At 40.3% G+C, this 25,279-nt stretch overlaps 1 protein-coding gene across 1 annotated transcript in view; it reads left to right on the forward strand.

The window, feature by feature from the left end:
• Positions 1–25,279, forward strand: part of LOC140492209 (A disintegrin and metalloproteinase with thrombospondin motifs 19-like) — a 538,786-nt gene that overhangs the window by 196,683 nt on the left and 316,824 nt on the right. Inside the window, 1 exon segment of the mRNA XM_072591100.1 lies at positions 13,569–13,709. Coding sequence (XP_072447201.1) covers positions 13,569–13,709 — 141 coding nt within the window.

Consider the following 25,279-nt stretch of genomic DNA (forward strand, 5'->3'; position numbering starts at 1 on the left):
AGTGAAGGCAATCTCACCAAAAGGGTCAACACTGGGAAAGTATTGGAGGACAGAATGGTGACATTCAGATTGAAGAGATTCCACCTGACACAGTGAGACAGCTGGGCACATCTGCATCTGGAGTGGTATCTTTACAAGTTCATAACTCAGGTAAAAGTTGGGTATGTCAGAGTGGAACCAACTGCAGAGCTCTCATTTCTGAAAGGAAAGCCCTCCTGTTAAGTTCAGGGTAAAATTATTAGTTAAATTGAAAGAGTGATAGGTAAAACACAGCAAAATTATATTTCCTCAGCAAGCCTCATCTGCAAGACCTCAGACACAATCTCACATGATTAATGACTTGACCACATGTGCCAGACATCAAAGTGACAGGCTGTGGAGCATTCATCGCTTTATCCTTTTGCTTCAGGAATAGCCCGTTGGCCAATACCTTTTCCCAGAAAGTCAATCCTAACAAAGAAATCTTTTCTCATTTTTCTGGAAGAAGGTATGTGTTTACCTGTGTGTGTTGGGGATATGTGAAGAAGTAAATGTTTATATTTCTTTGTAACTGATTCTATATATCAACCAAGTATTGTACCTAATTTAATATAGTTTGTTTTGATTGTAAATCAATGATTTTTTTGTTAAGAATCCAGTGAATGGATCACACCTTAAACAGTTATCAAATTTATTGATTATTTTGGTAATTGGGATAAATATCTTTATTTTGTGTTATGACCTTTGGGATAGTGAGACTGCAATGATGGATAACTCCTCCATTCTCAGTTCTAACATAAAAATAGGGGCCCCGAAGCAGGATACAATATGCAGGCAACATTTAATTGAAAGTGGGATGCTAATAATTGGAAACTAATAAAATGAAACACACATCACGGTGGCACAGTGGTTAGCACTGCTGCCTCGCGGCGTCAGAGACCCGGGTTCAATTCCCACCTCAGACGACTCTCTGTGTGGAGTTTGCACATTCTCTCTGTGTCTGCGTGGTTTCCTCCGGGTGCTCCACAGTCCAAAAAATGTGCAGGTTAGGTGAGTTGGCCATGCTAAATTGCCATAGTATTAGGTTAAGGGGTAAATGTAGGTGAATGGATCTGGGTGGGTTGCACTTCGGCGGGTCGATGTGGACTTGTTGGGCCGAAGGGCCTGTTTCCACACTGTAAGTAATCTAATCAGGTTCCTTCCATATTCTGATATCAAAATAGCCTTGTCAGTGCTAATGCTTTGCTGGGATGGGAAGTTTTATCCCTGAATGATTTGCAAAAAATAACCAATGTTAGAATAATTGAAATCGCTGAGATGTTAGAGTCAGAATTAAAAGTAGGAACTCATAATGTTAGACATTGGTAACTCAATATCCCAGCATTTCAAAATGCAAGAATAGCAATATAATCCAGGCAGTGAGTTAATTGGGTTAGTGAGAATTGACATGTGGATGAAGTAGCTTAAACAGGAAAAAAAAATGGAAATTTATAAACTCAAAGTTGAAAAGAGAGCAGAAAAATAGAGAGCGTATCAGAGTGAAAAAAATAAAAGGAAACTTCAGAGAGAAGAAGAAAGACTAAAGAGAATTTAGAAGTTAGAATTTAAAGTGAAGGAAATAACAGAGTGAATACCAGCTTTAAAGTGAACCATTCTGTCACAGAAAGATTTGAGTCTAATCTGATTTGTGCAAACCCTCCCAAAATATAATGAATGGTATGCCGAGCCAATTTTCATTTCTTTTTAAAAGAAAACTAAGCAGATGAGAGGGTCAAAAGAAAACAGAACATTCGCATTTAATCTGCTTTGCATGATCATAGCTTTCTCAAAATTTCTCACCAGCTGTGTGGGCTCACTGAGGTTGGTACTTATCAGTGACATCCGGAACAGAATGTCCCAAAATATGTTTGGAGTGCTGGTTGCTGTATGAGTGCTGGGATATCAGAGCAGCTGCATGCGCACAGCTTAGAGGAACATTGATGATGGGTATACCTTGCTTTTTTTTCTATCATTTTTGAAGGAGCAAGAAAGGCTATTATCACTGAGTCCAATTTGGTCTCTGAAATGGTGAGGCAGAAATTTCAGCATATCTAAAAGCAACCTGGGCAAATTTATCATAAATTTGAAATGGTAAAGCAGAGTAATTTTGACTGTTAGATGCAGATATTAAAAGTAAAGACCGTGAATGACATACTTTGAAGTAATTCTCCTCAAAATCAAAAACCTCAACCCCTCAGGCCAAATTCACATGTAAAACAGGACACTAAATTATTAAATGGGTATTATCCACTCATTCCTTTTATATCAGGCGGTCAGAGAACGTGACCTAATGTTGGGAACAGTAACTGTGAACATTGGGATTAGTTTATCTGTAGAGAGTTAATGTAATTTGGGAATGATTTGGAGGAGTCCAAGCTATCACTTCTTCATTAGTCACAGAAAGGTGAAGTGAAGTCAAAGAAAGAGCAGTTTCAGGAAAAACTGAGGAGCTGAACAAATCCTAACGTTGGTAGTCCAATTGGCACCATAGACAAATACTTGGTTTTCAGAAACTTTCTTTGGGGACTTGGTTAATGTGAAGGAAATGTTCAATAAAGTCTCTGTTCAAGGGTCAGCAAGCCAATACAGAATTATCTAATGTAACTCAACCAGCTCAAACTGAAGTTGAAATAGAGAGTATCCCAGAATGCTACAATGTAAACATGAGATTCTGATGACAAAATGAACACTTCCTTGCAGGTGTGTACTTGAAGAATGGACAGTGGTTCACCAGATGGAAATACAACCCAAATACCATGGAAAAAAAAATGCAAGGTAGACAATGAAATTCTTGTGGCAGGACATGTAGGAACCCAGAATACCCATGCGTGTTTAAATCAACATTTTTACAGGCCTGGTTTTCATGGTGATATGTTACAGTTTGACAAAATGTGCTATATGTTTTGAAAGTTATAGCATGAAAGCATCCATCACTGTAAGTCCCATGCCAGTTTTGTGTAGTCATTTTGTCAGATACTGGTGGATTGTATGAGACCTTTACCTGTACATGGGACACCAGTATCCATCCCACCATGGATATGGTGAGTCAGTTCCCAGAAAACTTATATTTAAGAACAATTACTGCTAATGTACTGGTAGAGAAGTTAACCCAGTTCATCACTCAGAGGTCCAGTTGTGTCAAAATTCCAATTTCATACCAAAAACCTTTCAGGAAGTTATGGATTGTCTGCGTCTAACACAACTGAAGTATTTTATCAAATCTTCAGAATGATGATCAGAGCATACTGTCATAATGTCCTCATGATTGAAACAAAGGACTTGAATTTATTTTGTTTGTCACACAGGATTCATCAATTTAGATCATTGTTTTTAGTCTTTTATGAATTGATTAATGGATTGTTAGCTTAGTACTGTCATAGGGAAAATGTTTGTGCTTTTATTAAAGAAGTGGTAGCAAGGTACTTAGGTTCATCTGATCAGGTAGAGTCAACAAGTTTATGAAAAGAAAATCATGTTCCAGCCAATCTATTGTAATTCTTTAGAACAGTAATATGTTGTGGGTAAAGGTGAACAGGTGGATGAACTGCATTTTGCTTTCCAAACAGCATTCAATAAAATGCCACAAAAGGTTATAGCAGACAATCAGTGCTTGTGTTGTAGAGAGTGTCATATTGGTATGGATAGAAGATTGACTAAGTGACTGGGAAATAGGAAGTAGGTATAAATGGGTCATTTTCAGGTTGACAGGATGTAATGGGTAGCAAGCCACAGTGATTGATGCTTGAACTTCAGCTGTTTGTGCGATATTGATGATCATATCTTAGGAAGTGTGTTCAATTGCAGCTCCTGTCAGACTGAATGGATTGGAGTTGGAGTGGCAGTTGGACACGCTTAGGAGTTAGCAGGAGATGAAAAGCATCACTGACAGGAGTTTTAGAGACACAGTCACACCAAAGATTCAGAGAAAAAAACTGCAGATGCTGGAATCCAAAGTGGACGAGCATGAGGCTGGGAGAACACAGCAAGTCAGGCAGCATCAGGAGGTGGAGAAGTTTCAGGTATAACCCTTCTTCAGGACTGCAGTAAGATATCACCTTCTTCACTGGAGTGTAGGAGGCTGAGAGGTGACCTGATAGAGGTGTATAAAATCATGAGATGTATAGATAAGGTGAATGGCAAGTGTCCTTTCCCCAGGGTGGGGGACTTCAAGACTAGACAGCATATTTTTAAGATGAGTGGAGAAAAGACATGAATGGCATTTTAAAAAAGACAAGAGTAGCATTTTGTTTTACACAGAGAGTGGTTCATGTGTGGAATCAACTTCTTCAGGAAGTTGTGGATGTGGGTACAGTTACAATGTTTAAAAGGCATTTATATAAGTAACTGAATAGGAAATGTTAGGAGGGACATGGGCCAAGTGCAGGCAAATGGGACTAGTTTACTTTGGGATTATGGTCGACATGTTGGGCTGAAGGGTCTGTTTCTGTGCTGCATGATTCCATGACTCTGAGTATGACAGGTCAGGCGGATGAACTTAGAATTTGAGTTAATATATATAATTATGATGTTGTAGCTCTTCCAGAATCTTGGTTGAGAGAGGGATAAGACTGTTCCAGGATTTAGATATTTCAGGTGAGATAGGGGGAGTTGTAAAAGAGGAGGGGGATTTTCATTACTGATAAGGGAGAATATTATACCTATCGTGATGGAGGACACCTTGGAGGGTTTATCCAGTGAGGCAGAGTTCAGGAATAGGAAGACTTTGGGTTTGTAGAACAGAAGCCCCAACAGCCAGCAGATGATAGAAGAACAAATATGAGGAAAAATTATGGAAAAATGTGAAAACAACCAGCTTAGTGCAGTGGGAGATTTTAATTTTTGCAATACTGACTAGGACACCCCTTAATGTCAGGACCCTAAATGGGGTGAATTTGTTAGGTACATCCAGAAGGGGTTCTTGAAGCAATATGTAAATAGTCCAAGTCGGGAAGGGGTTATAATAGACGTGGTATTGGGAAATAAGACCGTCCAGGTGATCAAAGTTTCATTGGGGAACATTTGCCATACCAGGCAGGAACTGGGGAATGTAGATTGGGGATGGTTGTTTTAGGGTAAATCCATATCTGTCATGTGAGAATCTTTTAAAGGCCAATTGATTATAATTCAAGACCAACATGTTCCTATGAAAATTAAAGATAAGGAAGGCAAGATTCAGGAATGTTAGATAAGAAGAGAAATTGTGAGCATAGTCAGAAAGAAAAGGTTTGTAATGGTTAGGAAATTGAAGATAGACAGAACCCTTGAGGAATATAAAAGAAAAGCAGGAAGGAACTTTAACCAGGAATAAGGAAAGCTAAAAGGGAGTTTAAAAATGATCTTGGCAAACAGGATTAACAAAATTCCCAAGGCTCTTTATCGATATGTTAGGAGCAAAAGGGTAATTAGGGAAAGTGTAGGTCCACTCAAGGAAAATGAAGGAAATGTATGCATGGAGCTGGGGATGTAGGTAAGGTCCTTAAAGAAAACCACATCAGTATTCACAAAAGGAGAAAGACATGTGGATGGTGAGACTAGAGACGAATATGTTGATATTCTAGGGTATGTTGCTATAATAAAAGGAAGTGGTGCTAGGTGTTTTGAAAAGTATTAAGGAAGGCAAGTTCCTCAGACCTGATGGGATCAATCCCAGAATACTGAGGGAGGTGAGGGATGAAATTGCTGGAGCCTTGTGTGTAATGTTTGTAACCTGTTTAGCCACAGGAAAGGTCCCAGAGGCCTGGAGAATAGCAAATGTTGTTCCTTTGTTTCAGGAGGGTAACAGTGAAAATCTGGGAAGTAAGAGGCTGGTGAGACTTGTTTTAGTGGTAGGGAAATTATTAGGGAGTAGGTTCTAAGGGAAAGGACTTATTCATATTTGAAAAAATATGGACTTTTTAGTGAAGGCAGCATGACTTTATGAAGGGAGATTTTGTCTCACCAACTGGATTGAGTTTTTGTTTGAGGAGCACGGTGGCTCAGTGGTTAGCACCGCTGCCTCACAGTACCAGGATGCTCAGATGACTGTGCAAACTCCACACAGACATTCTCCCCTGTGTCTGTGTGGGTTTCCTCCGGGTGCTTCGGTTTCCTCCCACAATCCAAAGATGTGCAGGTTAGGGTGAATTGGCTGTACTAAATTGCCCATAGTGTTAGGTGCATTAGTCAGAGGGAAATGGGTCTGGGTGGGTTACTCTTCAGAGGGTCGGTGTGGACTGGTTGGACCGAAGTGCCTGTTTCCACACTGTAGGGAATCTAATATCTAATAAATCTAAGTGAGAAAGAAGATTGAGGGCACAGCAGTGGATATTGTCAACAAGGACTTTAACAAGGCCTTTGATAGGGTCCCCCATGACAGGCTGATAAAAAAGATGACGTCACATGGTATCCATGGTGTTAGCGCGGATGAAATGATATCAGTCCGAGCCCAGAGTGCGGTCCAACAATCGGTAACATTTATTGATACAGTAACACCGGCGGAGACCAACCGAGGTCCGAATCTCGGCTGTTCTGCTGTTCCTGTGCGCGGCTACACAATATATACCTTTCTTTGTCAGGATGTGAGGATTTTGAGTATGAATGGGATGATAGTTCCCCATCATCGCTGGAGTAGGTGCAAATGGTGGGTGTCCTGCCGTCCCTGGAGAGTTACAGTGTACACACAATAGGGTGCTCATTGGATTATGTAAACGGGTCCGGGTACTATCTGCTTGTCTCTCTCTGTGAGGGCTGGAGGCCAGCACCCCCCTTTGTTCCCTTGGGGGTGCTGGTGTGTATTAGTCTGTTCGTTCCTGTCTGGTGGATGCCTGTCCTTTGTGTCAGGATGGTTCTGTATTGATGAATATGGGTGTGTTTCAGTCAGTCTCTTGATTTGATTCGGAGATGGGTCTCCATATTAATTAGCTCCGGAGTTTCGCTCTATGAGTCATGGTTCGTGTCTGGCCTAGTGTGGATTCGATCTGTCCTCTGGCTCCCATCTCCTGGTCACGTGGGTGGACCGGCAGCTGCTGAGTTCTGTGGGTTTAAGCTGCGGCTGCTGTTTAAAGCACAAAATGAATTCCTATCGTTTTACCGATGTAGGCATAGTCCCGTGGCAAATGCGGGGCGGCTCTGATGCCCGCTTGCAGTGGTGAGCTGGTAAAATGGATACAGAGCTGGCTTATTCATAGAAGGCAGAGAGTAACGGTGGAAAGATATTTCTGACTGGAAACCTGTGACCAGTGATGTGTTGCAGGGATCAGTGCTGGGACTCATGTTCTTTGTAATATATACAAATTATTTGGAGAAGAAGATGAGTGGTCTGATTAATAGGTTTGCAGATGACACAAAGGTTGGAGTAATTGTGGATAGTGAGGAGGATTGCTGCAGGATACAGCAGAATGTGGATAGACTGGAGACTTGGGGTGAGAAATGGCAGATGGAGTTTAGTCCAGCCAAATGCAAGATGATACATTTTGGAAGATATAGTGCAGAAGGGAGGTTCTGCATTAAATTGCATACATTAAATGGCAAAGCTCTTAGTAGCATTAACATGTGGAGAAATCTAGGTATACAGGTCCACTATTCCCTGAAAATGGCAACATAAGTGGATAAGTTGATCAAGAAAGCAGGCATGCTTTCATCAGTCAAGGCATAGAATATAAAAATTGGAAAGTCATGTTGCAGATGTATAAAAATTTAGTTAGGCCACATTTAGAATATTGCTTACAGTTCTGGTCACCACACCACCAGAAGAGGGTGGAGCCTTTTGAGAGGGTATAAGAATGGTTTACCAGGATGTTGCCTGGTTTGGAGGGTCTGGAGGAGAAATCGGACAAACTCTGTTTTTGCTTGAACATTGGTGGCTGAGGGGCCACCTGATAGAAATTTACAAAATTATGGGAGTCATGGAGAGAATGGACAGCCAGTGACTTTTATCCCCCAGAGTAGAAATATCAGTTACATGGGGATATAAGTTTAAGGCAAAAAGGGGTAAGTTTAAAGGAGGTGTGAGAGACAAGTTTTCTTTTACACAGAGTGTGGTAACTGCCTGGAATGTGCTGACAGAAGGGATGGTGGAGGCAGCTACACTAGTAACTTTTAAGAATCATCTCGACATAAGTGTATAGGCAGGGGACAGAGAGATATGAACCGCATAGAGGCAAAAGTGTTTTAGCTTAGAAAGGTATTGTGCCTCAGCATAGTCTTGATAGGCTGAAGGGCCTGTTCCTGTGCTGTACTGTTCTTTGTTCATATAAAGATCAACAGGAAGGGTTTCTTCTCTAGCTGTGTACTCTATTAAGTCTGTTGGGCCGAAGGGTCTGTTTCCATTTGGATACCTTTATGGTTCTATAAGACAAGTCTGAACAAGCCCAGGAGCCCTGACTGTTGATTTATCAGTGTTGTGTCATCAAAGGTGTTATGAAGTATAACCAGGTGGGCAGACTTTGGTTGAATAGATTGAAAATGTACAGTGTATTAAGAAATGTATTCGGGGTAAAATTCCATTTTGGTGAATCTGTAAAACTCAGATACACTGGAATTGATTACCGTGTAGACATCCCACCAGATTTTCTGTTCTTTTGGCAATACCTGTATGAGAGGCTGCAGGATCGATGCGAAGGATATACGAAAATGTCACACGAGTGAATTAGCAGAATCTCTTAGGTAAATGCCGAGACTTGTTGTTGGGAAGAGTGGGGCAGTCTTAATCTGCATACACTTATGCTATGTGTCACCTTGAAGCACTGTGCTAACATAAAGCAATGAAATCCCTTGTCTTGGGTGAGTCAGATTTGTCTGACTTGAATAACACCAGACCGATCAAACCCTCCGACAAACCTCATACAGTTAATTACAAAAGGACAGGCATACAAAAATGCAATTCATTCAAAATGAATAACCTTTAGATATGAACTCTACTTTGAATGACTGTCCAAAATTATGTTTGACTTTTAGTGACAACTTAATGGCCTGTTAATGTTGAGTTCTCAGCTGATCCCTTTAATTGAAAAAGTCCTTTTGGAAAATTTTAACATTGAAAATACTCAACAATGGTGAAATTGAAGGAGTTACTATCATTTTGCATTCATGTCTATGTCATTTTAGTTCTGATCAATATATTGCCAACTTCAAGGCTCAGTGTATATAAAAGGTTCTCAATTATTCTATTTTATCAAAAGGATCAAATCTATGATGTTTGTTTTAATGAGACTGTTATGTTCTTTTCCTAATGTCTCCATATTAAAGCTTTTTTGGATCTTTTCTCTATTTAAGGCTTTTAAACTAAATATATGGGGTATGGGCACGACTTTCAGCCAGTGCAGCTGTGAACCATCTAATGCTTAAAGAAGCTGTTAGGCAGGACTCTTTAAAACCTAGCTCTTGTCAGACAATGTAAAGACTTGGCATGAGGATTGATGTATGTCGTCTGTGGTAGCTTCAATGTGCACTACAATCCAGGGAGAACTTTTGGCACGGGATTTTATTATGGCCATTTGGATTGAGGTACACTAATTAGTCTTCTATTTTGGCTCATTGTATCCATTGAAATGTTCAGTGTTTCTAAAGAGATCTATCACTGATTATTACTAATTGTTCTGTAATAAATGTGACTAAATTTGTAACCTTCATGAAATTCATGAGAAGTTAAATTGGTAAATGATTTGATATAATCTTGAGCAGCAGTGGTACTTTTCTTTATTGTGCGTTATTTAAATCTAAGTTGTAAACCTGTGATTAAAAATGATCTATCTCTCAAAGCATGCAGAAGAAACTTTGCTCTTTTAATTGAAAAATGATATGCTGCACTCGAAGAATGGTTGTACACAAATTAAGTAATTGCAAGTAACCAAATTAAGTGATAACAAAAATGTGAACTTGCCATCAGCATAAAAATGAGAATTGCTGGAATTAAGGCACATTTGTCAAAGCGTTTTGTCTTGCACTCATCAGTGTCACACCTCCTCTGCTGGAAATCTAGCCCCAATACTCCCAAAGTCGTCATAAAAGTTAAACTTTATAAAATTACACAGAATTCCCCCATTTACCAGTCTTTTTAGTCATGGATTAGCAAAACGTACAGACCAGGTTTCTGCACTTAACCAGAATTACTAATAATTACAAACAAATAGATTCTAGCTGCAGGCAAGCAATTAGGAACAGTAAACATATAACTTTTCTGGTTAAAATCTTAAACTCCCTTATCAAACTTCCCCTACACAGGTACAAACAGACTTTAAAAAAATGGTGACATGGACAGAGGGGGAAACTGAAGTTCAATGGCCCTTGTCCCAGGGTTTGCTGGAGTGATCCTTTTGGCTTACCGAGACCTGTTGCTTCACAATCCCTCTTCAGGTAATTTCTACTCCCAGTAGGAGGCACAGAGTGACTGATTCACAACTTCTAACATTTCTGACTTAAAATATGGTGAAGGAAATAAAACAGTCTTTCTTCAGGCTTTAGTTTTTTTTATTATAAAGAAAAAGATAACAGCTGCCCTTTGAGGTCCAAGGTTTCTGGCTATATCGTGTGCACCCATTAGCTATTCAGCTACCTAGGAAGCAATTACTTAGTTGTTGGCAGGCTTAAGGTCCTTATCATCAACAACTGGTCACAGTTCCACAGACCAATCAGCTACCTGTTACCAGCTGAATCTTGAACTCACCCTGTGCCAGTTTGTCTGCATCAATATGTTCCTATTGGTTGAACAAGCAGCAATGTAAACAGCAGATGTAATAAGTGCTGTAGTAGCTTATTTTAAAATGTGCAGCAATCCTTTCCAAAGTCCTTAGCTTTTTAAAAATAAAACCTTTATCGATTTCAATCCACTAACAAAAACACAGAAAAGCAAAGGTATAATGTTTACATGAGGACATGCATCACAAGACCAATGTGAATGATAAAAATAATACTGTGCACTGCATGAGAAGAGTGCTGATTGGTTGACAAGTAGAGTCTGGAGCAAGCATTGCCATAAAGAATTCACCAGTTTGGTGATGACTTTAGTTAACGGCTAAGCCAAAAATTGCTGGGAAAACAGGTCTGGCAGCATCAGTGGAGGGAAATCAGAATTAATATTTTATGTTCGAACTCCAGTTCTGAAGAAGGGTCACTGGATTTGAAATGTTAACAATGATTTTTCTCCACAAATGCTGCTCAGTTTTTCCAACAATTTCTGTTTGTGTTTTTGTTTCTGATTTCCAGCATCAGAAGTTCTTTCAGTTTTTATTTAACTGGTAAGCTTTGTTTAAAGTTAAACCTAGCAGATTGATTGTGGTTGTTGAAGACCCAGCTCAGAGGAATGAACTAGAAAATGGCTGTCTCTTGCTTTGTTGAGTTGAAGCAGTTGCCTTGAGTATATGTTCCTTCTGTCCGCAAGGAGCAGGGCTTTGTGTGTTAACACATGTAGCTTCCAGTAAAGGCAAGCACACCACCCTGTGAACCTGACTGATTATTCTAAATTGGTTGTCAGCATCGCCCTTAGCACATGCTTGTACTCTGTTTTGAATTTTACAAGTTCAGCTTGTTAGGTATTATCAGTACCTTGCCTTTTACGATCGTTGCAAGTGACGTGCTGCTTGATACAATCTCCAGGGATGTGGTTTATTCCTCAAGACAATGTGTTGACCAAGATATATACTTACAAACAGTAAAAGTTGTCTTTGAAAGATAAATGACAAACATGTGATTAAAATCAAGTTACAATAGACAAGACACTTTTTGAATCTGTGTTCATATTAAATGTAGTTTTAGCTTCAAAGCGAGGAGCCTCTGAAAGTTTCCCTTGATGGCCTTTTGATAACTGAATGGCACTTCAGCTGATGATTTATTGAACCAGGTAATGCTTGAAGATCTTTTTGCCCACTTCAAACATGTGCAATAATTACTTGGAGAACAAGTAACTACAAGTGTACATCTTTTTTGTGGTATTATTTCATTACACTTTGAGTTAGGGTCTTGGCTGTACATGTTGAAAAAGTTACTTATTTAGAGTTACAAAATCCTGTGGTACTTCCTGGCACAATTTGAGAAACCTCTCGAACCTTCAGCAGGACCTTCAGCTAAGATGCAGTTCTGAGGAGGGGTCACTGGACCTGAAATGTTAACTCTGATATATCTCCGAAAATGCTGCCAGACCTGCTGAGTTTTTCCAGCAAACTCCTGTTTTCGTTGCTTAAGCTAAGATCAAACAAGTTTATGAGGAAACAATTATTGCCACTGAACTACCACTTGACTTTGGATCAAGATGTCACCATCTATTTCGCTACATTCTATATCTTCCATGTCCTTTTCCACAGTAAACACTGATGAAAAATACTTGTCCAGAACCTCAACCTGAGCTACAAATCTTCTCAAAACTCACTAATACTTGTTTAGTATCCTCCCCATCTCCTGCGACTCCACACAAAGATGCCTTGCTGATCTTTGAGGGGCCTTATTCTCTTCCTCGTTACTCTTTTGTCCTTAATGTATTTATAAAAACCCTTTGGATTCTCCTTAACCCTATTTGCCCAATCTATCTCATGTCCCCTTTTTGCCCTCCTGATTTCCCTCTTAAGTATATTCGGATTGCCTTTATACTCTTCTAAAGATTCACTCGACCTATCCTGTCCATATCTGACATATGCTTATATCTATGACATAATAGGTTCTGCTTCTTGATTTTTCAGTAAGTGCATCACTGGTGTTTCAGTAAGTATGATTAAGTCAACAGGTTATTTTCATGTTCAGTGTTAAATCCATGTTACTATTGCAACATCAATTTGATTAGCATTGTCAAAAGGCTACATCCAATTCTGGAGTAGTCATTTATCCCAGTGGATTCTCAATGGAGCACTGTAGTTTGTTTAATCAGGAATTGTCACCTGAAAGATAACTGTCAGGTTTGAACAATAGATTCATTAATACAGGCAAATATTATAGAGTTATTTCACAGCCATCTTTTGTAAAGGTAGAAGAAAATAATTTTTCATGAGTTCTATTAGATCATAAAATAACTGATACAATGGTCTCAGAAATACAATTGGGGCATAATATGGCCAAATTTTATTTTTGTGTTGTCCTATTGTCTAACATGCCATGTGTAACTGTGGAGTGACCACAGCACTCTACTGCATAGGACACTATAATGCAATCCTCTGAACTAATCAAGATTTTCTCCATCGTCTAGTGCTCCATAATTCATTTTGACTATTTTCAAAATAATAAATATGACATTTTAAAAAATAAATCCAAGCTGTGTCAATTTGTCTCCTTGCTTCTATGTCACTTGTAAGGATGGAAATAACCTCTTATTTCACCAAGGTTAAAAGTTCTTTTTCACCCAGATGAAATAGTGTCTAGGAATACAATTTAAATTTTAAAAACTAAAATCCAGAAAGATACTTGGTTGAAGAAATTGCACTAAACCTGTTGGGCCTTGCCTTTTAAGACCTACTCTGAGGCATTTGATGTGAGGACGTTTTATGTCTTGTAAATGTCCTGCTATTAATATTCTTAGGTTGTACTGTTTTTTTTTGTGTGTCTGTCAGTAAACCAATATGCATTTATTTTAAACTTTTTTTCAAATTCAGTATGGGAATGAATCATGACAATGATCATCCATCCTGTGCAGATGGCCTCCATATTATGTCTGGGGAATGGATTAAAGGACAGAATTTGGGGGATGTTTCCTGGTCCCAGTGCAGCAGAGATGATCTGGAAAGATTTCTCAGGTACGTACACACTAGACTTCCATTTCTATGGAAATTATATCCACAGCTGTTGCTTTATTTAACATTAGCAATTTAATATAACAGACAGTTGACCTTTAATGAATTTAATTAAAATGACTGGTTTAACAGCCACTTTCTTATTTTTGTTCTTGGCGTTAAAAAGAAAAATAAGAGTTTAAATGGCAGTCATAGCCTTTAATTTCTTCTGGTGACATGCTGAAAAACAGATTGGTGCACAATTTCTGTCTACATTATTTTCCACAGTTTGACATAATTGAGCAAAGTGATTGTGCGAAAAAGCGCAAATATGTTTGGTCCTATACTACCAAAAGAAATGTAACCCCTATGTAAATTTGGAAGTCAACAACTTGTCGACATAATTGCATTCCAATAAAGGAAACGTTCTGTAAAGAAATATTTATCACATTGTTAGCTTTTAATACAGCAGTATTTTAATACAACTGTATGCGTTCCCATATGTCATAAGACATTTCCTTTTAAGGTTGATAACTCGACAATTTACCAGAAAGTTGGACCATAGCAACATTTAAATGGGTTTGATTTGATCACTTATGCTGTCTGTCTGCATGTATGCAGTGTACAGATGACTGCCAGCTGTAATATCAGTTTTTATAGAACTCAGGAGTTAAGTCGGTTATGCAGGTTAAATTATATCCTAGAAATTTATTGGCACTGCTTGTTTTACAGGTGTATACTGGATGCCTAAGTATCCAGCATGGGAAGTGGAACCGAAAGTATGTGAGCCACATATTAGGCAAGGCAGAAGTATAGGCACCGATGGCCTGCCCCTGAAACCTTTATTAAGCTTAAATGCATCAGCTGATTAAGATTGGCCTCCTGCTTGAATATCTTTGGAGATTTAATCAGACAACATCTGATCACACAATATTGGCCACTGTTTGCAAATGCTGTTATCTTACTTTAGTTGAATATTTTAGTATTATTAAGTCCCAAATGAAATATTCACTTCTATTTGTAGTGATGTGAATAACAGAATTTATAAAATGAAGAGAGCAAAAAAGAACAAGCATCAAAGTATAGTAACGTTTATATAGAAAGGACTTCTGTGAAATATTCCCTGTGAGCAATGCAGCACACAACGTGCAGACCCTTAACAAGCTTGTCCTGTTTAAGGTACAGTTTAAGATTAGCTGAAGATACTATGCACTGAAATGAACAGCTTGCGCACGAGGTAAACTTTCAGTGATGTTGTGTGAAGTAAGCTTGATGAAAGACACTGATTCAGTTGGAATATCATTGGTAAAGAAGTAACTGTCAAAAGCTTTGAGCAATTTATGATTTTATTTAAAAAGCACACAGCAGCTAAAAAGATCTACATAGCCCTGCATTTCTGACATTATGGGTTTAGTTGTAGGTATCAATTACATTTACAATCACAGACCTCCATATAATACTGGCTATTAACCTCACATAGCTGAATATCTTTTCAGTAAAACGAAAAATCTTCCACCCCAGCCCCACAAAACAATTATCTTTGTTTTGCGCATTCATTTAAGTTTACGGAGCCACTAACTTTTTTAATGCAGTGACCTAAAGGCACTGACTTAGTTCAGGTTTGTGCCTGAGTTTCTGTGCAGTCCAGGAGGAACATCACCCATCAGTACTCCTCAAAGTGGACAAAACCTCCATTTTCTCAGGATGTGTTCACAGAAATCTGCCACCAATTGCAAGCAAGCCTACAACATCAGAGCAAGGTGAGGGTGACATTGTCATTGACTGCAGTCTTCAACGTTTCACATCAAACTCTTCTCTAGGCTGGAGTAGGTGACACCTCTGTCTCTCAATTTCTTGTCAATTGGTGTACAGAAGGTGACAGTGAACACTTGCATACAAAGAGATAACAATCCAGAGACAAGCAAGCAAAATGAAAATGGTCTTCCTGTTGATTTGTGGAAAATTCCATTAGATTTGGCAGTGTCACCTTTTCTGTTGTACAGACATGTCTACATTGTCGCCATCAAAACTTGCTTTTGAGTGCCTCCCACTGATTTTCCTTCATAGAACAAAGAACCTTACAGCACAGGAACAGGCCCTTCGGCCCTTCAAGCTTGTGCCGATCTGTATCTCTACCTATATCTGCTGCCTATTTTTTAAGGGTCTGTATCCCTTTGCTCCCTGCCCATTCATATATCTGTCCAGATACATCTAAAATGACCACTATCATTCCCGCCTCTACCACCTTCACTGGTAACGCATTCCAGGCACCCACCATCCTCTGCGTGAAGAACTTTCCATGTATATCTCCCCTAAACTTTTCCTCTCTCCCCTTGAACTCGTGACCTCTAATAATTGAGTCCCCCACTCTGGGAAAGAGCTTCTTGCTATCCACCCTGTCTGTACCTCTCATGATTTTGTAGACCTCAATCAGTTCCCCCCTCAACCTCTGTCTTTCTAATGAAAATAATCCTAATCTATTCAACGTTTCTTCATAGCTAGCACCCTCCATACCAGGCAACATCCTGGTGAACCTCCTCTGCACCCTCTCCAAAGCATCCACATCCTTTTGGTAATGTGGTGACCAGAACTGTATGCAATATTCCAAATGTGGCTGAACCAAAGTCTTATACAACTGCAACATGACCTGCCAACTCTTGTACTCAATACTCTATCCAATGAAGGAAAGCATGCCGTATGCCTTCTTGACCACTCTGCTGACCTGCATTGCCACCTTCAAGGAACCATGGACCTGAACACCCAGATCTCTCTGTACATCAATTTTCCCTAGGACTTTTCCGTTTACTGTATAATTTGCTCTGGAATCACATCTTCCAAAATGCATCCGGATTGACCCCCTCCTGCCATTTCTCTGCCTAACTCTCCAATCTCTCTATATTCTGCTGTATTCTCTGACAGTCCCCTTCATGATCTGCTACTCCACCAATCTTAGTGTCATCTGTAAACTTGCTAATGCGGCAACCTACACCTTGCTCCAAATCATTTATATATTTCACAAACAACAGTGGTCCCAGCACGGATTCCTGTGGGACACCACTGGTCACGGGTCTCCATTATGAGAAGCTCCCTTCCACTGTTACTCTCTGTCTCCTGTTGCCCAGCCAGTTCTCTATCCATCTAGCTAGAACACTCTGGAGCCCATGCAACTTCACCTTCTTCATCAGCCTACCACGGGGAACCTTATCAACTGCCTTACTAAATCTACATCCTTTCCCTCATCAATCAACTTTGTCACCTCTTCAAAGAATTCTATTAGGTTTGTAAGACATGACCTTCCCTGCTGCCTATGACAAAACCATGCTGCCTATCACTGATAAACCCATTTTCTTCCAAATGGGTATATATCCGATCCCTCAGTATCTTCTCCAGTAGCTTCCCTGCCACTGACGTCAGGCTCACCGGTCTGTAATTACCTGGATTTCCCTGCTACCTTTCTTAAACAAGGGACAACATTAGCAATTCTCCAGTCCTCTGGGACCTCCCCATTTTCAAGGATGTTGCAAAGATATCTGTTGAAACCCCATCTATTTCCTGTCTCACTTCCCTCAGTAACCTGGGATAGATCCCATCCAAACCTGGGGACTTGTCGACCTTAATGCCTTTTAGAATAACCAACGCTTTCTCCCTCCTTATGCCAACTTACCCAGGGTAATCAAAGATCTATCCCTAACCTCAACATCGTAATGTCCCTCTCCTTGGTGAATACTGATGCAAAGTACTCATTAAGAATCTCACCCATTTTCTCTGACTTCAAGCGTACCTTTCCTCCTTTGTCCTTGAGTGGGCCAACTCTTTCCCTAATTACCTTCTTGCTCCTTATCTATGAATAAAAGGCTTTAAGATTTTCCTTAACCCTGCCCGCTAAGTATATCTCAGCCGTATTCATATTGCTGCATTCAGTCCACTTTTGATAAATCACTTCTCAACTTTATAAAATTTATTTTCCAATTTAGAATAATTGCTTCTGTCCACCTTTGTATTTTACCACAGTGATAATATACTATGTCACTATTGATAAAACAGTCACACAATGTTGTTTCATCAATTTACCCGGCTTCATTTCCTAAGTGTAAATCTGAAATTGTACCTACTTATGTTAGGTTTGTTTTCCATTCAGGCCGAAAAGATGTCTTTGAATCAAGAATGTTGTTCCATCTATCTTTTGTTGATGGAGGATTTGGTTGTGATGTGTAACAATGCTTCTTCAGTTCCTTGATTGTCATCTGGGCCTATGGAGCAGGAGGGTGATGATGAACTGTGAAGGGCATCTGAATCTGTGAGAGCAACCCAAAGAGATCATGAGAACAAGCTTCAGAGAGCAAAACTTTTCTCTGCAGTGCTGAGGCTTACAAGTGAACTCCATGTTCAACATGTTGACAGATGGGCTTGACTGTAATGCTTCCTTGAGTGCTTTGTCCTCTATGAGAACCATCTTTACCACACGTGCCAACATTGTCCCGATCTACAATCTTCCATTGTTGTTGTGGTTAGAAAGGGTGGTACCCCTCTGCCTGTCTGGGCCACATTGCAGGTATTCTTGTTTTGTTTACTCGGGGGATGTGGGCATCACTGCCTGGACCAGCATTTATTGCTTGTCCCTCATTGCCCTTGAGAAGATGGAGGTGAACTGCCTTCTTGAACCACTGCAGTCCTGCTGTTGGTCGACCCACAATGCCATTAGGGAGTGAATTCCAGGATTTTGACCCAGTGACGGTGAAGGATATATTTCCAAGTCAGAATGGTGAGGGGCTTGGAAGGGAACTTGCAAATGGTGGTGTTCCCATGTATCTGCCTGCCCTTGTCCCTCTATATGGTAGTGGTCATGGAGTTTGAAAGGTACCGACTAAGGATATTTGGGTGAATTTCTGCAGTGCATCTTGTAGAGAGTACACACTGCTGCTACTGAGCCTCAGTGGTGGATGGACTGGATGTTTTTGGATGTGGTGCCAATCAACAAATTGCTTTGTCCTGGATGGTGTTAAGTTTCTTGAGTGTTTTTGATTAGATTACTTACAGTGTGGAAACAGGACCTTCGGCCCAACAAGTCCACACCGACCCTCCGAAGAGCAACCCACCCCTACATTTACCCCTTCACCTAACACTATGAGCAATTTAGCATGGCCAATTCACCTAACCTGCACATTTCTGGACTGTGGGAGGAAACTGGAGCACCTGGAGGAAACCCACGCAGACACGGGAAGAATGTGCAAACTCCACGGTGGCACAGTGGTTAGCACTGCTGCCTCACAGCGTCAGAGACCCGGGTTCAATTCCCGCCTCAGGCGACTGACTGTGTGGAGTTTGCACGTTCTCCACGAGTCTGCGTGGGTTTCCTCTGGGTGCTCCGGTTTCCTCCCACAGTCCAAAGATGTGCAGGTCAGGTGAATTGGCCATACTAAATTGCCCGTAGTGTTAGGTAAGGGGTAGATGTAGGGGTATGGGTGGGTTGTGCTTCGGCGGGGCGGTGTGGATTTGTTGGGCCGAAGGGCCTGTTTCCACACTGTAAGTAATCTAATTTAATCTAATCCACACAGACAGTTGCCTGAGTTGGGGAATTGAACCCAGGTCTCTGGCACTGTGAGGCAGCAATGCTAATCACTGTGCCATCGTGCCACCCACGATGGCTCAGTGTTGTTGGAGCTGTACCCATCCAGGCATGTGGGGAGTATTCCATTATGCTCCTTTGTGCCTTGGAGATGGTGGACAGGGCTGAAAATGTGTTGCTGGAAAAGCGCAGCAGGTCAGGCAGCATCCAAGGAACAGTAGAATCGACGTTTCAGGCTTAAGCCCTTCTTCAGGAAGGACTTATGCCCGAAACGTCGATTCTCCTGTTCTTTGGATGCTGCCTGACCTGCTGCGCTTTTCCAGCAACACATTTTCAGCTCTGATCTCCAGCATCTGCAGTCCTCACTTTCTCCTCGAAGAGATGGTGGACAGGCTTTGGGGAGTCAGGAGGTGAGTTACTCACTGCAATATTCTTAGTTTCTGATCTGCTCTTGTAACCACTGAGTTTATGTGGTGAGTCCAGTTCAGTTTCTGCTCAATGGTAACCACAAAGATGCTAATAGTAAGGGATTCAATGATGGTAACACCATTGAATATCAAGGGGTGGTGGTTAGCTTGTCTCTAATTGGAGATGCTCATTGCCTTACATCTGTGTGGCCTGAATCTTTCTTGCCATTTGTCAGCCTAAGCTGGATATTGTCCAGATCTTGTTTCATTTGAACATGAACTGCTTCGGTATCTGAGGAATTGTAAATGGTGCTGTGAACATTGTGCAATCATTGGCGAACATCCCCACTTCTGGACCTTATGATGCAGGGAAGATCCAAATGTACTATTTCTCTTGCAAGGGCACAAAAAAAATAACACACTGCTATGTTCTTTGACCAATAGCAGCTGCTCCAATTCTTTGGAATGGAGAGGAGTAGATGAGTGATGTAATATATATGCAAGTGGCAAAGGTGCCTGGTATTATGACCATCTCCTATTCCTTTGTTGCTTTCTGGATTGCTTCTGGAGACAAAGGAGAGAACTAAAGCTTTGCACAAAATGTTCAGGCACAGTGAGAAAGCCACAGTAGCATACTCTGAAGTGTGAATCAAGAGAGAGCATGCAGGAGAGTTATTTTTCACAAAAAAATGGAAAAGGAATGCAGATTGACACCACAAAATGCTGGTGAGTGCAAAGATACTCACTTCCAATCACCTGCAGCTTGGGTAGACTATAACCTCAAAAGTATCAGCACCTTTTAGGGGATTAGAACTTGTCATCTAACTGGACTGTTATTATTTCTTGTTTTCTTATGTTAGAATTGAAATTTTGCTTTAAGTATATAAGTTAGCTCGCTGAACTGGAAGGTTTCATACAAGTCATCACCATGACTAGGTAACATCACCAGTGAGACTCTCTGGTGAAAAGCTGGTGGTATGCCCCGCCTCTTTATTTATAGCTCTTGGGTTCTTAAGGTGGATGATGTCATTTCCAGTTTTTTTTTCAAGGGAATGTAGATGGAATCTAAATTGATGTGTTTATTGATGGAGTTCTGATTAGAATGTCATGCCTCTAAGAATTCCCATGCATGTCTGTGTTTCGCAAATCCTAGGATGTGTGTGTTGTCCCAGTCAAGTGGTGTTCTTCTTTGTCTGAATGTATGGAAACTAGTGATAGTGGGTCATGTCTTTTGGTGGCCAGTTGGTGTTCATGTATCCTGGTGGCAAGTTTCCTGCTAGTTTGTCCGATGTAGTGTTTTTTTTACAGTCCTTGCATGGTATCTTGTAAATGATGTTAGTTTTGCTGGTAGCATCTAATGGATCCTTTAGGTTCATTAGTTGCTGTTTAAATATGTTGGTAGGTTTGTGGGCTACCATGATGCCAAGGGGTCTGAATAGTCTCAAAGTCATTTCTGATATGTCTTTTATGCTTTAAGATGATCAGAATTGTGCTTCTTGCATTCTGTAAGCATTCACACAACAGTGAAATTCTGACAGCAGCAGGAAAGGAGCAAGGACAAAGAGGTATGACAGAGTTGAGGACCAGCTTGGTGATCAATGTGAATTGGGATCTTCAAAAATACAATTGAATGTTGAAGCAAAGAGTGATGTCATCTCATTAAAGCTTGTCATTTTTAATGGCATCAAACTGGCTTATTAATAAAAAGAAATCTTAGGGTTATAGCATGAGCACTCACTTGGTCACCTCATTGACACCTCACATGTGATGCTATTCCTTTGCTATATTTCACCAAAAGTTGTTTACGAGCATTATGCTGGAGGTTCACAACCTACTCTTTGATTACTGAATGACTCACATACAGCTGTTCCCTTCAAATGACTGTAGACCTGTTAAGTCCTATAACAATATTGAGAATCTGTGCCCATACACTAACATTCCCTAGTTTCCTGGATTCCATTTCCACTTGTTTGTCCTGCAGAAACATACAGAAATGAACTGACCCCAGGATTTCTGAAATAGTTGGGTCAGGGTCAATCAATGCTGGAAGCCCTGTACTCTCTCCAGAGCAAGTGGTGGAATTTGCCCCATTAATTGTTGTTTTTGACTTCTGTAAGTGGAGCTGTCCTGCCTGCAGACTGACATGGAACTACTTGTTGATATCTTTGATAGTACTATCCTTCCAGGAGAAAGTGAGGACTGCAGATGCTGGAGATCAGAGCTGAAAATGTGTTGCTGGAAAAGCGCAGCAGGTCAGGCAGCATCCAAGGAGCAGGAGAATCGACGTTTCAGGCATGAGCCCTTCTTCCTGAATGTCAGGAAACGTCGATTCTCCTGCTTCTTGGATGTTGCCTGTCCTGCTGCACTTTTCCAGCAATACATTTTCAGCGCTGGTACTATCCTTCCTCCTTACACTGTTGTTCAAGTATGTCAGGATCAGGCAGATACCGAAGTCATCATGAGACTGGAGGCTCAATAAGCATAAAGCGCAGCATCTCTGCTATGAGCTCAAGAGTGAAATTTGAGCTCCACACAGACAGAAGTTATGCTTGTTTGTCCATGTAAAGGTCAAACCAGGATTAACACAATTTATTTCTGATTCAGTTCAAGCACAAGTGGAAGTCTTAACTGAAAACCTCCATTATTCACTTTCCTTTGAGTTTTTGATATGGAAAGTTTATGAGTTGATCACACAATACACCACACATTGTGAGAATATTTTTTTCTGTTAATAGGCTTTCTAAGTTTCTGAGAACCAATTAATTGCATGTGAATGCGACCAGGCTGCTTGTCTCCTATAATGAGTCTCAAAATGTTTTGCGTAACAATATGTTAAAATCCTTGTTTGTATCAGGAATGTGGGTGACTGAACCACCTCTGCTAACTCACTGAGAGGCAGTAATATACTGTCTGTTGCTGTGTGCTGGACCAATTTTGACTTAGATTTATTCTAGTGTGCTAAACTTACTCACCACCGGGAATGTTGTCAAATTTTCTTTTCTCCTTTCTGAGGTGTGAACATAGCTAAAATCACAGCAGGTCAGGCAGTATCCAAGGAGCAAGAGAATCAGCATTTCGGGCTAAAGCCCTTCATCTGGCCTAAAACGTCAATTCTCCTGCTCCTCGGATGCTGCCTGACCTGCTGTGCTTTTCCAGCACCACACACTCGACTCTGATCTCCAGCATCTGCAGTCCTCACTTTCTCATAGCTAAAATTACAGCAAAGGCAAAACAATGCAGATGCTGGAAATCCAAAATAAAAACAGTGATGGAGAAACTCAGCAGATTTGGCAGCATTCCAAACTTTATTTGTATCTCCACAGATGCTGCCTGACCTGCTCAGATTCTACAGTAAGTTTTTATTTCTAAAACCATGTAACTGAAAAATGCAATTATTGATTGCATCAGGATTGTAACAAAAAAGATCATTTATTTCAGTTACAATTTTACAGACTTCTGCAAACTAACTTGGACAGAGAAACTGACCTGGTGTCCAGATTTTCCAAGATAGACCTGTATTTGAGGTTCTGTGTGCTGGATATTTTTCCCATCTGGATATTGTTTGACCTATATCTTCACAATTTGATGTTTTTGCATGCATAGGCAGTTTCCATGCACCCCCATTCTTCCCAGCAACACTTTCTGATAGCTCTAGAGCCTCATCCTGACCAGGTGCCAAACTGACCCCTATTTTATTCCCAAGGATCATGTTATCCATTATATCTTATGACGGGTATCATGAAGGCCAGTCATTTACCTGTTCTTGCCATTTCCATTTTATATTTCTCACAGTGGAATTACATTTTTATCAAATGGTCACGTCACAATTTAAGGATGTTCAGCAACATTTTTATGACAAACGTCTCATTTGTTGAAAATCTGCTGCGACCCCTGCCCATTGATGTTTGGAGTCTATAATCTGCTTATTCTCATGTTTTGTTGGCAAGTATTATGCTGTCATAAGAGCACTCTGTTGTATTTCATTGCATGCACAGGCTGCAAAGTGATCCATAATGTGTTATCACTGAATGTAAAGCAGAAGAGGAAAAAAATGCCAAGTGAACTAAACATTTCTTTGGAGCAGCTTTAGTTTTATTTCATTGAACATATAAGGGTAGATTGTACAGAAAGTTGTTTCTGAGTGAGAGATTACAATGTACTTTGGGTGTAACGACCCACAGGGCAAGAAGGAAAATCACTGGTGCAGCTCTTCGTTCTTGCCTTGTGTCATCGACTGATTTGAAAGAGATTGATTGCTATGAGTGAGTCAACTTATTATTGTGTCTTGTGATTACTTGAACAATAAACTCTGACCCTTACAGGAATATGGAGGTACATTAGCCATGATCTGGAGCAGGCTTGGTGCCCAACATTTTCTTCTGTTTCTTATGTTCTTTTGTGCTTACGAGCTGGATATATCGTGGTGTTTTTTCAGTTAGCAGTTAATTGACCTGCTAAGCTCTAATTCTGAGCTTTTCTAGCTTTCTGTTAAGTTCTCCCAGAAAGCACTGCTGTGTGTTGGGGGGCAGAAGCTGAAAGATTGCTTGATTTTAAAGTAAGGCACAGAGGTCAGAATGCGCTGGAAATCATGTGATTCATTTACTTCCATGTCCAAATTTGTGATATCTGATGCTAATTTTTAAAATCTGCCCCTCAATGCTATTTGTTACACGTGACAATAATAACAGTTGAAAAACTGTACATGTTTCAGTTGAAATCTTTTGTTTGCTGCTAATGGAAAGAATGAACTGGAACTGAGCCAAGTGGCCCAGCAATTTTGACAGGTTGGACCCCAAGTCTTTACTGTTTGTTTATGTCAGTTTGAGCCGCGGTGCCTCAAGGGTCAAAGGTTTACAAACCAATGAATTGTTATCAGACATTCCTGTTCTCCCAGCTGAAAAATTCAAGTAAGGATATGGGTGAAGACAGGTCAGGTTTGACTGGGACGCTCCTGTGTTACAACAGTCATAACACTTTGGAAGTCTTTCAATGGCTGTATAGCATTTTATGTGGTCGTGAAAGGTATTATGTAAATTGAAGTACAGCTTTTCTGCAACTTCTTTGACCAGTGCAAGAATCATCTATGCTCACAAACTAAGACTAGCCATTCAGGAAAGCAGCCAGTATTGCTGGAGCCATCATCATGTCTGTATGATTTGTAGTTTCAGAAAATGAAAAAGAAAATAAACGAAAAATAATAAATTGGACTGAATATGATTTTGAATTTCCCTCTCAAACGGTTTTGTGTTGAAAGTACCTTTTCGGATCTTGCTATATTTATTATTTTATCCCTCCAATGTATACTTTTCAATTAAGAAATTACTGTAACTGAACCAAACCATTGAATGTTTGAAAAGTTTATGCTTCTTTCAATGTGCATGCTTTGAAAACCCTTTCTCATGTGTTCTGTTCATTGCATGGAGGTTGACAGTGTTACAAAACAGAACACTTCTCATCTGGTGACATTGTTAAGTACAACTATATCATGCACAAGGGAGCTTTGTGGGAGCAGTATACATACTTCGTATTGCCCAAACAAGGCAGCCTGCTGTCAGTATTTGGCTGCATTAACACCTATTGGTGATGGGTGGCATCCATCACAGATGTTTGGACAAAATTCA

This window comes from Chiloscyllium punctatum, chromosome 2, assembly GCF_047496795.1.
Source record: "Chiloscyllium punctatum isolate Juve2018m chromosome 2, sChiPun1.3, whole genome shotgun sequence".
NCBI classification, from domain to species: Eukaryota; Metazoa; Chordata; class Chondrichthyes; order Orectolobiformes; family Hemiscylliidae; genus Chiloscyllium; species Chiloscyllium punctatum.